This window comes from Labrus mixtus, chromosome 20, assembly GCF_963584025.1.
Source record: "Labrus mixtus chromosome 20, fLabMix1.1, whole genome shotgun sequence".
NCBI classification, from domain to species: Eukaryota; Metazoa; Chordata; class Actinopteri; order Labriformes; family Labridae; genus Labrus; species Labrus mixtus.
The window spans coordinates 9,209,382-9,224,002 of record NC_083631.1 but is presented as its reverse complement, the minus strand read 5'-3'; the positions used below and the strand labels follow the sequence as shown (position 1 = coordinate 9,224,002).

Sequence of the window (14,621 nt, the reverse complement as noted above, 5' to 3'; positions counted from 1 at the left end):
TGGATGAGAGAGTTAAAGTAAGGAGGAGACATTTTTGTCGCTGTTTTGTAAGCGAGCAGCAGAGTTTTAAATTTGATGCGAGCAGTAACTGGGAGCCAGTGTAAGGAGATGAACAGCGGAGTGACATGTGCTCTTTTAGGAAGGTTGAAGACCAGTCGTCCTGCTGCATTTTGTATCATCTGCAGGGGTTTGATAGTGCATGTAGGAATACTAACAACTTAAACATCAGTTATTCTGACAGAAAGAAGGAAAAGTCAGAGCTTGATTGTGCTTTTTACGTTTCTCACAGCTTAAGAACTCGTAAAAAAATAACAGATTCAGTTTGAAGTGTCGGTAAAGCACTCGAGCAGGTAAAAGCTGTGCAATCAAAGACCATCGTTTCTGTGTAATCAGCTGCCTTTGTGATGAAAGTGAGGCAGCAGGGCTCTAAACTGGAGCACATCATATCAGCAGGATCAAAGAGTGCGAGAACAAAGAAGACCAATCAGCATCACTGATTGTCTCATCACTACGGTCCGCTTCTTCTCTGCAAGAATTCGGACCCCCATCATGTAGAGGGCAACACGAATAAATAAACTTATGACAAACACTGAACGAGCTAACAATCCAGGTTTTGTTCTCACAGACTCAGATTAGCTGCTAATTGTTGCTAACATGTAAATAAAATAATGCTCTAATGTGACTGGTTGTAAAAAGTGGAGCTCACAGAGAGACAGATTATTAGTCTGATATTTACATGAACAAATCTCCAAAAGGCTCCAACAGCACAAACACGGCCTAGAGGTTAAAGGTCAGGGACTGAATCAGCTGAGGAGACACCTAGCAGACAGCTAGCAGCTCCCACCTGTCACTCAAAGAGGCCACGCCTCCTAATTCTACATCCCTTTAAGCCTTAAAATAATGTAAACAGGTGAGTTGTATAAACATTCAGCTTGTACAGTTGAAGAGAGAAATGAGATCTAGAGATCTAGTTTTTGTACCAGGATGTAAACATGTTTATTTTAACATAGAGCTCTATGGAGACTGACTCACTGCAGGAGACAGACTCTAGTGGACACTGGAGGAACTGCAGATTTTGTGTTTTTGCGCTATTGGCTAGTTTAATCTTAACATTCATCCTTTCTGTTCTTCCTGGAAAGGGACCAAAGGTGTCAGAAAACCTTCAGGTGCTTTTCTTGGGTAAAAAAAAAGGGTGGATGAGTGTTAGCTCAGAACAATCGTTTCACGTAATCCAGTGAAGTGACTCTGGAGAGATGTTGAGTAAGAGTCACTTAAACGTGCTCAGTTTATTTATGTCCTCTAATGTGTTTAATTTGCTTCATTCAATCACCCTCCTGCTTGTGTTTTCTCACAAAGTGACTCACTCTGATTTATTTATAGTTTGTTCATTGTCTTGTAGCGTTCGTTGTATGGCAGGCGAGGGCTCAGAGCGTCTCTGATGTGGGGGCGGGTGTCGTGTCAGACCCAGTCACAATGACAAAGATTACCCTGACCAGCGCCTGTCTCTCCTGGATTTTCTCTGTCCTCACGTTTTAGCCTCTGTGATGACAGGGCCGTTAAAGCTAAATAAAGAAAGTGCTTCATCCATACAGCGGAAGGGAGGTTCAGAGCCTGAGCTCCAGTTTTTTCCTGGATGACAATACAGCTCTAACTCTTCCTGCCATCTTAGAGCGAGCGAGAGGCGGTCAGAGGTCAACGCCCAGCTCCCATTGTCCTCCTCGAGGGGTCTGGAGCGGGCAGGGCTGCTGGCCACACCGGAACCGGTCCCTTCCTCACAGCGACAAGGCCGTGCACCTCCCTCCCTGAATTCTCCAAATAAATCCTCCCCAGGCCTGCAGCGCTCCAATCAAACGCCTCGGAGAGCCCCTTCCTTCCTGGAGCTGAAAGCAGCTTGAGTTTACTCCTGATTGTTAAATAATCCCAGAACACAACACATCAGCATGCAGCAGACACCTGCATGTTCAACCTCGGCTTTATATTCATGGTTAACGACTCGCAGGAGCTCTCTGTCATCTTTGTGCCTCTCGTTCTCTCCGAACACTCGCCCATGGTGGAGGTAGATTCAAAAAGCTGTTTGTTTCTGTTTTGAGATGCATGCAACATCAGGTGTATTAACATCCTCTGTTTCCTGTCCCAGGAGGAGAGCCCCGAGCTGCGGCCTCGTCTCTGCGTGATCCAGCGGGGGTCCAACGGGTATGGCTTCAACCTGCACAGCGAGCGGGCACGGCCGGGTCAGTACATCCGAGCTGTGGATGAAGACTCTCCAGCAGAGCGGGCCGGCCTGCTGCCCGCAGACAGGATAGTTCAGGTACGGCGGTCAGTCCAAGAAAGAATAATTGTCAAAATGTTCTCTTTTTTTAAAGATAATTTTTTGGGGCTTTTTGCCTTCATTTGATAGGACGGTTGATAAAGTAGGAAACTGGAGAGAGAGAGAGAGAGATAGAGGGGAATGACATGCAGGAGGAGCCACAGGTGGGACTTGAACCCGGGCCACCTGATTGGAGGTCCATAGCATCTGTATATAGGACACAACCGAACCTCTAGGCCATCTGCTCCCCAAAAATGTACGATAAAAAAATGATAAAATCTGTTATTTTAAAGGCTTTATATGCAACGTTTTCATCCAGCAGATGTCGCCCTTGAGCACCAGCATGAAACCAAAACAACTTGCGCTGCATTGTTGTGTTAGCATGCTAATGCTAGCGATCTTTATTATGCTCGTATCTTCACACTGCATGTAAATTTACCTGAAATGAGCGTGATCTAGAAACACAGTTAAGCAGTGAGTACAGTATGTTATTCTTCTTTTCTCTAGTCCCTCAATTAAACAACTTTTATACGAGAGGGGAGGAGCCGGCCGGCCATCCTAGCGATGTAAACAAACTGAAGATAGGACTCAGAAAACTCTGAAAACATCACAGACAGTGGGACTAGGGTGTTACACCCATTGTAGACAGTCATGACTCACAGAGTTATTTTCAGAGGATATACTGGATCTCTATTATATTTAAGTGTGAAAAATCACATATAAAGACTTTAAAGACTTATATCGAAATGTACGAAAAAGGTTTTTAAAAAGATGCAACTTCTTTATAAGACAGGTGTGAAGGAGAGGAACGAATCCATCAAAAAACGTCCAGACAAACTCCTGCATGTTGTCTGAATTGCACAAAAACTTTGTCAATGTGTTTGTCCTGTTACTACCTCTGACGCCGGCTCAGCAGTGGGTCGACTTTAATGCCTCTATGACGTTTACATCGACGGAGGCTTAACAGAGGTGTGATGGTCCCGTGTTGAACTGGCAATGTGAAGGGCGCTCTCAAAAAGGACGATTCTTTGGTGTATTATCCATCAGTGCAAACAACAGACAAGAAGTGTAACAGGGCCAGCAACTTTAAAATGAAGATCGGCAAAAGAGAGAAACTGAGACGGCTGATGAATTTAATACCTGTGAGCGACAGGGAGAACGCTGAGCCACGTGGATGAAAGTGAAGCATCCAATATGGCCGACATATGACAAGCAGCAGATTCAGAGCAGAGAGACCGATTAACGCTTTTGAGCAAAGTCATTTTTTTCACTCTGTCGTTCTTTGATTTGAAGTCAGAAAGATTCCAGTTTCTCTAAATGTAGGCTGAGCTTCAGTAAACTTTGCACACAGAGACAAGCGAGGACATTTCAGAGCTGCAGCTGCAACACTTTTACTTCAGGACACAACGTACCGCACTACTTTTACTTTTAAAGATTTATTTTTGTGCCTTTATTGTAGAGACAGGACAGTGGATAGAGTTGGAAATCAGGGAGAGAGAGAGAGTTGGGAATGGCATGCAGGAAAGGAGACACAGGCTGGATTTGAACCTGGGCCGCCCGCTTGGAGGACCACGACTACTTTTACACACGTTTCCATACTTCTTCTACATGAGATGAGAACGTGCACGCTTCTGCAACCCTCAAGGAGTGAATGTAGTCAGGCTCGTTTTGTTATTTAACACGTTCCCGTTCTGATTAGAGCACATGTATATCACACAGAGACTTTCATCATTAGTTATCTTCCTCACACACACTCTCTCTCTCTCTCTCCGTCTGTCAGACCTCAGACCCGTTAAGACGCTGTGTGTGTGAGGAGGCCGATACAGTGACAGTCACACCAGAGTCCACAGAGGATTTAGGACCTCACACAGCGATCACATTCCTCTGAACGCTCAGTTAACGTTGGGAAAAGAGAGCTGACCACGAGCCCTGACTTTCATACCGTCTGAGAAGTCACATAATGATTCTCCTGTGGTCGAGGAAATATTCTGATGATTTACAAACACTTCACTGAAACGAGCCCCGTGTCAGAAGTGTCCCTTACAATACAAAAGTTCATTCTTCAAGGCGTTCGACGACGACATGTTTAGACACAAAAACTCAATTGTTGGTTATTTTTATCTTAATAAGAAATGACTGCAGGCGGTCTGGAGTGGAAACATGGCAGACAGGATGTGCTATTTCTGTGTTACTCTAATCAGTAACTTCTCCTGAAGAGGACAAAGCAGCAGTGCACACTTTTTTGACTCAGGTAGAAGTGTAAATAAATGTTCTGTAAGGTGTTTCCTGCAGTATGAGGTCACTACAGGTTCTGATAAGTCCTCACAGTCCCTCTGAAGGACGTCTCTACCGTCTGATTTTGTGCTAAGCTAACTGAAGCTAACCTCATATATCTCTTGCCCACGCTCCAGTTTCCCTTAACGTCTGTTCATCTTCATATGTCTTTTACTCAGTTTTCTTCACGGGTGGCTGTGGCTCAGTTGGTAGAGTCGGTCTCACCAGAAGGTCGGGGGTTCGATCCCCAGCTCCTGCAGCTACATGTCCGATGTGTCCCTGAGCAAGACACTTAACCCCAAGTTGCTCCTGCTGCTTCGCCTGCGGTGTATTTATGTGTATGAATGGGATGCGTTACCTCTGATGGACAGCATCCTCCACCATCAGTGTGTGAATGTGTAGGTGTGACCTGCTGTGTAAAAGCGTTTCCAGTAGTTAGACAACTAGAAAAGCGTTACACAAGCTCAAGTTCATCTGTCCTCTATGATATGACCTGATGGAAATACAGGGAAATCAAATTTAATATCCATCTCTGTTGAAATCAGTCCTGATGTCTGGAAGGCGACATGCAATGATGCCAAATTAAAAAAAAGTGGATAATTCCACTTAAATGTGTTGATGTAAGGAGTATAAAGTGCAGCTATTTGAGGTAAAAGTTCAAAGTTGTCAAAATAAGATAAATCTAAATAAAGCACAGCTACCTAAAAACTCCACTTTAGTACGGTATCACTTTTTGTACTTTATAAGTTCCCAACTTGTTTAAATGTAAAGGAGGACTCAGAGGAGAGAGAGAGAGAGGGCAGGGTTCGGGTCTGGCGAGGGGTTACAGTCCCCCTGAGGCCCCCAGACAGACCCACCACCCACTGAGGAGCGGGGCTCTGTGGGGAGCGGACAGCCATTGTTACCGCTCTTACTGCCAGGCAGCTATTGTCTGGCTTCCTCTCAGGGACTGGCTAAGACCTGCAGGTCCACCCAATGACCTAAGCACACACACAGACACACACACACACACACACACACACACACACACACACACACACACACACACACACACACACACACACACACCCTTGGAGACATTTCTCACATGCTTTCCCATGGTGATTTTCTCCCACAACACTCAGCTGGTGCTGCAGGAGCCGCCTGACATGTGGAGTTTGTGAGCTGCAGAGTTCAGCTGTCACACATTAAAAAACACAACAAGAGGATAAATCTGAGGGATTAACGACCGAATACATTTAAAAAAACATCATGTTTCAGGGCCAGGAGAATGTCCAGCTGATTGTGGTGACTGCTTTGTACATAAGGGGCTGAAAGAATGTGTGTGTGTGTGTGTGTGTGTGTTTGTGTGTGTGTGTGTGTGTGTGTGTGCGTGTGCGTGTGCGTGTGCGTGTGTGTGCGTGTGCGTGTGTGCTTACGTGCATATTTTTGTGTGGACACTGAGGATTTCCTGCCCTAGGAGCCTCGGGGCAGACTAAGTGATAATATTGAGAGAAAAGAAACCCGACAGTGATTTCACTTCTGTGGGAACAAAGACAAAAATACAGTCGAGTTCTGCAGACTAAATTCATCTAGAACCTTTTAAATCATACGATTCTTAATTTCTTAACTCACAACAGGCCGGCCATACAAAGAAATGAGAGAATTTAAAGGTCACATATCATTCTCCTCTTCTTCAGTTTAAATAAGTGTCAGAGCTCCTCAAAACATGTGTGTGAAGTTTCTTGTTCTAAATCCACTCTGATCCTGTATTTGATCATGTCTATAAACCCCTCTATTTCAGCCCTGCTCAGAACAGGCTGTTTCTGTGTCTGTACCTTTAAATATGTAAATGAGCGGTGTCTGACCACGCCCCCTCTCTGGAAGGGCTTGGGTGGCTCAGGCTTTGAAATCAACAATAACCAAAAATTCTAACATGATCTTCTCCCCTCAGGTGAACGGTGCGTCGGTGGAAGGAAAGACGCATTCAGAAGTCGTAGCGGCAATTAAAGTGGGCGGGAACGTGGTCCGTCTGCTGGTGGTGGACCCTGACACAGATGCCTTCTTCAAGAGATGCCGGGTGACCCCTGCCTCAGACCACCTGACGGGTGAGAGCGCACAGACGAGACAAATACAGGCAGAACAAGTGACTTACTTTACTGCTGCTGTCAGGGAGGGGCGGAGGGAGGAGGGGTGGAGGGAGAGATGAGGGGCGGTCATGAGCTCATCATGTTTGAAGGTTCATTGTCAGCAGCAGTTATAGACATGATGTCAAGAAGGCTCAGTCAAGACTCTCCTTCTTAAAGGCTTTATATGTGATTTTTTGAGCATAGCACAGCATCTGTGTGGATGATAAAAACAGTTATAGTGATTGGACTGTCGATAATGTTTAGCGCGTGTATGATTTAACCAGGTGGCAAATGAGTTCCCCTGCTCGTTTCATTAAACTAAGATGTGTGAATAGAGTAGAACATAAAGAAAAGAGAGAAATGAGATATAAAACATCTTTCTACCTTTCATCTCTCTGAAGAGGTCAAACAGGGTCACTTCAGTTTGAAGCTGGTACAGATTCAGTGCTTTGCTCGTGAGCACTTTGACCCTGACTCAGGTCCTGGATTACCTGCCATCGCCTCTAGAGGGCGCCCTGGTACAGCGTGTCATCTTTAGGTCTCTGTGTTTGGGGCCATACCCACACAGATAAAAGATCTCAGGAAAGGTGCATGGCTGTCATAAGTGAATCATGACACCATTTCAATAAAGACGGCCTGTGTTGACTTTTATCAGACGCACAGGAGGAGAGATGTATCACACGTGTTAATGTTATAATGGAGCATTATTGATTGTTCAAGACAGTATGCAGATCTTTTACTCGAGTAAAAGTCCAAATACAAAAACGTAGATCTGCACCATTACGACTCAAAGTCCCACAATAAGTTTGAAAGTTATCGTATTTGTTCTGCAGTAAAATGTCCCGTGTGACTTTGAAACTATTGTTAAGAACAGATGAATACTTGAGCAACAAACTTTAAAAACAGCATCTCACTGCTGGTGAAATCTGATAAATGAACATTAAATAGGTAACTGAATTATCACCACAGAGCGAGAGGCAGATGTTTGATGATTTTAGACTCTTCACTGTTCAGTCCGGATTAAAAAAAACATTCAGAGGAGAGATTCCAGCTAGATGTTTCCCAGGTAACGCTTCACATGCTGCCCACTCAGAGGACACCTGCCTTCACCGACTCTTAACTTCAACACACACACACACACTTGCAGCAGCTTTGTTTGGTTTCCAAGGCGCTCGGGTCCAAGTGGCCTCTCAGCTCGGAGCTGGAGCTGTATTAGGACTTGAAGAGGCTCTGCTCTTCAGAGTGAGGGACACACACACACACACACACACACACACACACACACAGCAACCACCTGAGGAAGACTTGTGTCTCAGATTAACTCTGAAGGAGCAGCTGCTAACTCTTGTATTAATCATCGTTGGCTAAATAACTCTTTTCGGTGTGTGTGGAGGATCAGAGGATGGAAGGTAAGGTGTGTGTGTGTGTGTGTGTGTGTGTGTGTGTGTGTGTGTGTGTGTGTGTGTGTGTGTGTGTGTGTGTGTGTGTGTGTGTGTGTGTGTGTGTGTGTGTGTGTGTGTGTGTGTGTGTGTGTGTGTGTGTGTGTGTGTGTGTGTGTGTGTGTGTGTGTGTGTGTGTGTGTGTGACCTCTGGGATGATAACGTGTGTGTTAAACCTAATTGCATGGAGGTGAAATGCTCCAGTAAAGAGGGTCTGTGGATGTGTGTGAGGACCATGAGGAGCTCCATCACAGTGAAGATGAAGCAGGTGTGAATAATAGATAACCTGCTCATACCTGTGTTGTGTAACAGAGTACGGGTCGGTGGGATGAAAGGTGATCTGAATGTTGATCCCCACGAGTGGAGCTCTGGGCTGAACGACGCATCATGAACAGACAGAAGTCCTGACAGACGGGCACAGACTCTCAGTTTGTTAGATTTAGTCAAATGTCTGATTCTTGTGTTGTTTTTCTGTCTGCAGGTCCGCTGCCTGAACCAGTCGTCAACGGAGGGATGGAGGAGAAGGTAAGAGACCGCCTTGAACCAGCTTACTTTTGACTGTCAAATATTAAAGGGCAGGCCTCTTTAACTCGGTGTTATAGTGCTTTCAACACTTAAACAAAAAGTTCTCAGGGTGAGCTGCATGTGTGAATGTTTCTCCTCCAGCCTCCTCGTATTTATTCTGCAGAAAGTCAGAGTGAGCTGATGTGAGAACGCAGCAGGATATAATCAGGAGAATTCACCTGGAGCCAGTTTGAGGGGGTGGTGACCTTTATTCTCTGTGATCGCTGCACGCTTTGTGTGTTCTTCTGTTATCTGTTAGCGTCTTTCAGGAGCAGGAGAGAATGTGTGAAAACGGCTTAAGTATGGTTTCAGCCATATTTAAAAAGTAGACTGGGGTTTTTTTTCAGCCTGTGTGCTTGTGTTAGTGTAGAAATCGAAATCGGTTTGTTTGAAGGTCTCCTCTCGGTCTCAGAGTGGGTGGTTTAAATTAAGACCGGTCAAGATCACCATGACAGACTACTTGTCCACATCATTACTGTCAATCATGTACAGATCTGAAATGAATGAAAGAGGATGCTACAGTGTTTGGGATGGAAAAGAAAGATATTGAATATTTTTCTTGTTCTGTTCCTCCTCTGAGTGCTTTTAGCTACAGTCAGAAGTGTTTGATTAACTCAGAAAGTGTCTGAAAAACTGACAGTTTTATATAAATATTCAGTTTTATATTTCTGGTTATAAAGTCTCTTCTAATTCTCCTTCACGGGATTACCTTAAAAAGTCTATTTAAGGAAGCTGCAGCAGCGAGCACAGTGTGCGCCCCCCCCCCCCCCCCCCCCCCCCCCCCCCCCCCGCTGAGGCCAGGAGATTAACTCAAACTAAGAAAATGGGTCACATGATCCCTCTGCTTCAAACACTGCTCCTTCAAGGGCTGATTTTTTTTTATCAGTGATGAAACTGAAATGAGTGCAGAGCTTTGGTTACAACATGGAGATCTGATGAAGAGTAAAGCCGTGTGGAGAAGCTGTGTGACTTCTCCTCAGTGATGGAACTTCTCCTTGCTGTCAGAGAACAATGAAAACATCTAAACTCAGTGCAGACAGACAGCGCCCCCTGCAGGTCAGACCGTGTTTAAAGTCTCAGGCGGGGGTCTGTAACTTCAGAGAGCACAGACTCTGATGAAGTGAGTTATTAATCACAGACGTGCAGCGAGCGGATCTTCCTGTTATTGTCTGACCGTTCATTGTGTTTGAGCTGTGTGGAGAGCCGCACCCAGCCGGCACTCCATTAACTCTGAGTTATAAGAAGTCATTCAGGACGCCTCGTGTTTACCAGAGAACTGAAATCAGGCTGAAGATAAAGTGAAGCAGAGTAGAAGAATGTTTAACAGGTTTATTAAAACTTCATGTTGAGCTGAAGCAGAAAGAAAGCACTTCTTCTTCATCAAGAAGTGTTGCAGGCAAGACTGCTCTAACCGAGACCAAGACCAAGACCAAGACCAAGACCAAGACCATAAACCATAAACCTTAAATCCCCAATCCACCCAATTTGAGACCAAGACAAGACCGAGTAAAAATGCTTACAATTGCGAGACGAGACCTTCAAAAAGTGGTGAAAAAAGGAAGAGCTTTAGCTAGTTAGCATGATTAGCTAACTTCCTTATCTAATCGTTTGACACTATCATCTGCTAGGAACACGTTTGATACGAGCTCTAAAAATCAGTTAATCTGTTGATTTAACTTGAAATGTGTTGCTCTACTTTTATAAATCTATTGTCTCTTTGAAATGAGAGAAGCTGTGCTTATAGGATATGAATCCCTTGAACAAAGCAGTTTGACTCTACGATAGCGATTGACCTGGAAGCTTTAATTTGTGCTTCATGAACGTACACAGAAGAAAAACAAACACACACACACACACACACACACACACATGGTTAATGTGTTTGTTTTTAGTGTCACAGAGGCTGCTTCTAGAGAGTCGACGACAGGAGGTGAAAATTCACATCTTGAAAACTACTAATGACCGTGTTTTGAGGGATTTATGTGCCAGATTATTTTCTTGGCTCTGAGCTGTTGCCAGGCAACCAGTGGATGCTCCAGGAAGTGACTGCTTCAAGCCAAGAAGTATTTCAGCACCAACGCCCCCGTAAACCACAGCGTTTGTTTGTTTCAAACTTTATTTGAACAGATAACCAAAAAAACAGCAAAGAAAGAATTAATGAAACAATTTCCCTTCAGAATGATCACAACGAAGACTTATCAGAAGTTCATCTTCTTCTCTGCAGAACACAATTTATTGCTGCTTTTTGAGGGTCTCCCAGGATACCAGCGTGTCCAGTCCCCAGACTTTTTATGAATATTGCTAAGGAATGTATATTTTCAGATCTGCATGTGAACACAAATACAAAAATAAACTCCAGTGAACTCCTGTACCGACCGAGGCTGCCTTCCTCTCAGGCGTTTGGCCAGATATGCAAATGAAGGCCTGACCCGAGCTTCCCGTTACTCAGGGACTGTATGTGCTGCAGAGAAGTTACATGTTCCGCTTATTGTTGCATAACAGGCTGAGAGGGAGGGGGGTCGCATAAGTCAGGGAGAAGTCATCTTTAAAGGGAGGGGGGCTGCAGTGAGTTAAAAATGAGTCGTTTGTATCTTTAACTGGTTCATGCTCAGTGAGCTGGAGACACTTGAACGCATCGTCCTGCAGCCCTGCAAAAACACATTTCAGTCTTTCTGAATCAAACTCTCCAGGAGGTTTTTCCATCATCACATTTCAGTAAAATTGAAGAGATTCAAACTAAGAGTTCTTCATTAATTGGTCAGACTTTGAATTGAATTAATATATTTTTATTTTCTTAAACTGACATGATAGAGAGACATTAGTTACCAAACCAAACCTGGGCCTTCTAACTTGTTCTCTATACAAATTAATAACTTAAATCCAATGCTGACCCCTTGTGGTGAAGTCTGGTATTGTAATATAATCACAAATGGTGAACTGTGCCTCCTTTGCAGATGTTTATGAAGTCATAATCATCTTCATGTTTTGAAGTGATGCTGATAGGTGTTTGTGTCCTCAGGTGAACGGTCGAGGGGCCAAAGAGGCGGAGAGAGACTCTAAGTTGTCCGTCAGTCCGTCTCCATCCAACGCTTCGTCCAACGCCTCGTTCACGACCCCGCCCACAAACACCCCGCCGGAGGTACGTCACAGGAAATGTTCTTTCATGTCATTATTGTACGTTGCATGAAGTTCAGCCATATTTCAGCGTGATGTGAAGAAAGTAAAAACGGCAGACTCCAAACAGACGAGAGCTGGGAGCTGCTTTTCAGGCACACAAAATATGAAATGACGGGGGGGGTGGTTAGTGCGCACGCCCCATGTACGGCGACTATAATGCTCCAAGCGTACAGCCTGGGTTCGATTCCGTCCTGTGTTTCCTTGCTACATGCCATTCCCCCCTCTCTCTCTCTCTACCCCCACAATAAAGACACAAAAATATTAATGTATGTTAAATTCATCACATGAAGAAGTTGATGAATGTTTTGTTTGTTTCAGGGTTTGATCGCAGACGCCATCCCGGCTCTGAACCTGTCGCTGCAGCAGGTCAAAGAGCTCGCCCACCAGAAACGCTCCAACAAGAGAGCCCCGCCCATGGACTGGACCAAGAAGAACGAACTCTTCAGCAACCTATAGGACACCTCAGCTCACACACACACACACACACACACACACACACACACACACACACACACACACACACACACAAACAAAGACACACACACTCATGTTTTATAGCCTTCCCTCCATCAGAAAGACTTTTTTTTATAGTCGTGACACTAAAACAGCGTTTTCACTTTCGGCCGCAGAAAGAATCGAAGCCATTCTGTAAAATAAGTCTTCTTTATTTTACTCCTCATTTTATTTTTAACTCAGATATTTTACTGTTTATGTTCAATGTGCTACTAACAAGAGCGAGAGTCAGCCAATGACGGAGAAGTGGACCAGGTGTGTGTGTGTGTGTGTGTGTGTGTGTGTGTGTGTGTGTGTGTGTGTGTGTGTGTGTGTGTGTGTGTGTGTGTGTGTGTGTGTGTGTGTGTGTGTGTGTGTGTGTGTGTGTGTGTGTGTGTGTGTGTGTGTGTGTGTGTGTGTGTGTGTGTGTGTGTGTGTGTGTGTGTGTGTGTGTGTGGACCCTGACAGGCCCTGCTGTGGAAACATGGAGGACTTTAATGAACCCTCTTCTCCCTCTCTTTATTTTAACATTTAAAACTTTATGATGTCTCTAAAACAACGAGAAGAAGAAGATAAACCAGCCTGACAATCAGCCATCGTTTAGTCTGAATGTTGTTGTTGTTGTTGTTGTTGACGTTAAAGTTATATTCACTCTAAGGTCATGTACCTCATCAACAGCAGGTTAAACAGGACTCAGTTGGAGCTTTCAATTCTTATTTTATTGTTATCTGTGATCAAGACTTCATGATCCGTCATAAACTTAATCTAAGTGTTGTTCTCCTGAGATAATGAAATAATAAATCTGTGATCTGAAGATGGAGGCAGTCAGAGGAACTGCACGCTCGGCCGTTCTGTGCACATCAAAGCTATTTCTCTTTTAAAGATTTTTTTTTTTTTAGGCTTTTAATGGCTTTATTTTTCAAGACAGGATAGTGGACAGAGTCAGAAATCAGGAGGAGGGAGAGCGGGGGATGAAATGCGGGAAAAGAACCACAGGACGGATTTGAACCTGTGCCGCCCGCTTGGAGGACCACAGCCTCCGTACATGGGGCGCGCACACTAACCACTAGGCTACCGGCGCCCCATGTCAGAGTTATTTCTGTGATATTTCAAATCGTTTCTGATCCCCAGAGCAGCGTCTTTGCTTTCCTTAACAACATGACATCTTTGAAACATCTCTGTTGGCTTTAAACTGGAAAGAACTGTGTATAAAATGGATTCTCCTTTATTGTATATATCATATGTCATGTATATTTTTACTCTCCACTCTGTAATGAATCCCCCCCCCCCCCCCCCCACTATTTACCTTCACCTCGTTTCAACACAAGATATCAACTCTTCTTAAATGTGAACTTCAGTCTATAAGACATAATTTATACCGTCCTCCTCGTGTTTCCACGCTCTCTGTGACGACCCTACAGAATATTTTTATTGCTCCTGTGAGATTTTTACACATTTCTATCGACGTCTTAAAAAACGTGTTAAAGATTCTTTGAGGTTATGAAACTCTGCTTCTCTAGCCTTCATGCATTCGTCAAGGAATAGTGACTTTTTTTTTCAAGATGAATGAAGTATTTGAAATGTTTTTTTTTAGCTTGTGTAAGCAGTAAGACATTTTCTATACTGTAATAAAACCTCTCAACAATATGAACTGATGTCTTTTATTCACTTGTGTTGTTAAGAATATTTAACATATAGCGCCCACCTGTGGCAGAATATCTCAAAGACTTTTATCAAAGATCGCAGCAAGTGTATGAACATGAGCACCAAGTTTGGTTATGTGGCTTCAGCCAAATTTGAAGCGTTGTTTTTATATTAATTTTTTTATTTAACCAGGTTGGTCCCATTGAGGGCTGCACGGTGGTTCAGTGGTTAACGCTGTCACGTCACAGCGAGGGGGTTCCTGGTTCAAATCCCCGTCTTACAGGAGCCTCTCTGTGTGGAGTTTGTTTGTTCTTCTGTCTCTATCCACATGTAAACAGAGAAGTAGCCTACATATGGATGAGAAGCATAAATATATATTGCACATGAGCTGTAGGCCTTTGCATAAAGACCCACAACAGAAAACACAAATGAGAGTGAAGATAAAAAAGATAAAATATAAAGTGTTTAGGTCTTTAAATCCTTTTGTAACACTTCTGGCCTCATTTATTTAAAGCAAATCACCCATCTTCACCCTTACAGTAATTTCCTGTCACATTTTTCAGCTCGTCCTGGTCCTGTCTCCAGACTGTGTTGATGATTTTATTTTCCTCGGGT

The 14,621-nt window shown here is 44.0% G+C and overlaps 1 protein-coding gene across 2 annotated transcripts in view; it reads left to right on the top strand.

Moving 5' to 3' along the window:
* The window catches only part of LOC132953960 (Na(+)/H(+) exchange regulatory cofactor NHE-RF1-like), a 32,370-nt gene extending 18,361 nt beyond the window's left edge, over positions 1-14,009 (top strand). For both annotated transcript variants that reach the window (XM_061026365.1, XM_061026364.1), the window contains exons 3-7: positions 2,138-2,308; positions 6,516-6,669; positions 8,611-8,654; positions 11,713-11,832; positions 12,189-14,009. In XM_061026365.1, coding sequence (XP_060882348.1) covers positions 2,138-2,308; positions 6,516-6,669; positions 8,611-8,654; positions 11,713-11,832; positions 12,189-12,326 — 627 coding nt within the window. In that variant the 3' untranslated portion in view covers positions 12,327-14,009. The remainder of the gene's footprint in view (positions 1-2,137; positions 2,309-6,515; positions 6,670-8,610; positions 8,655-11,712; positions 11,833-12,188) is intronic.
* Positions 14,010-14,621: the final 612 nt, after the last annotated feature.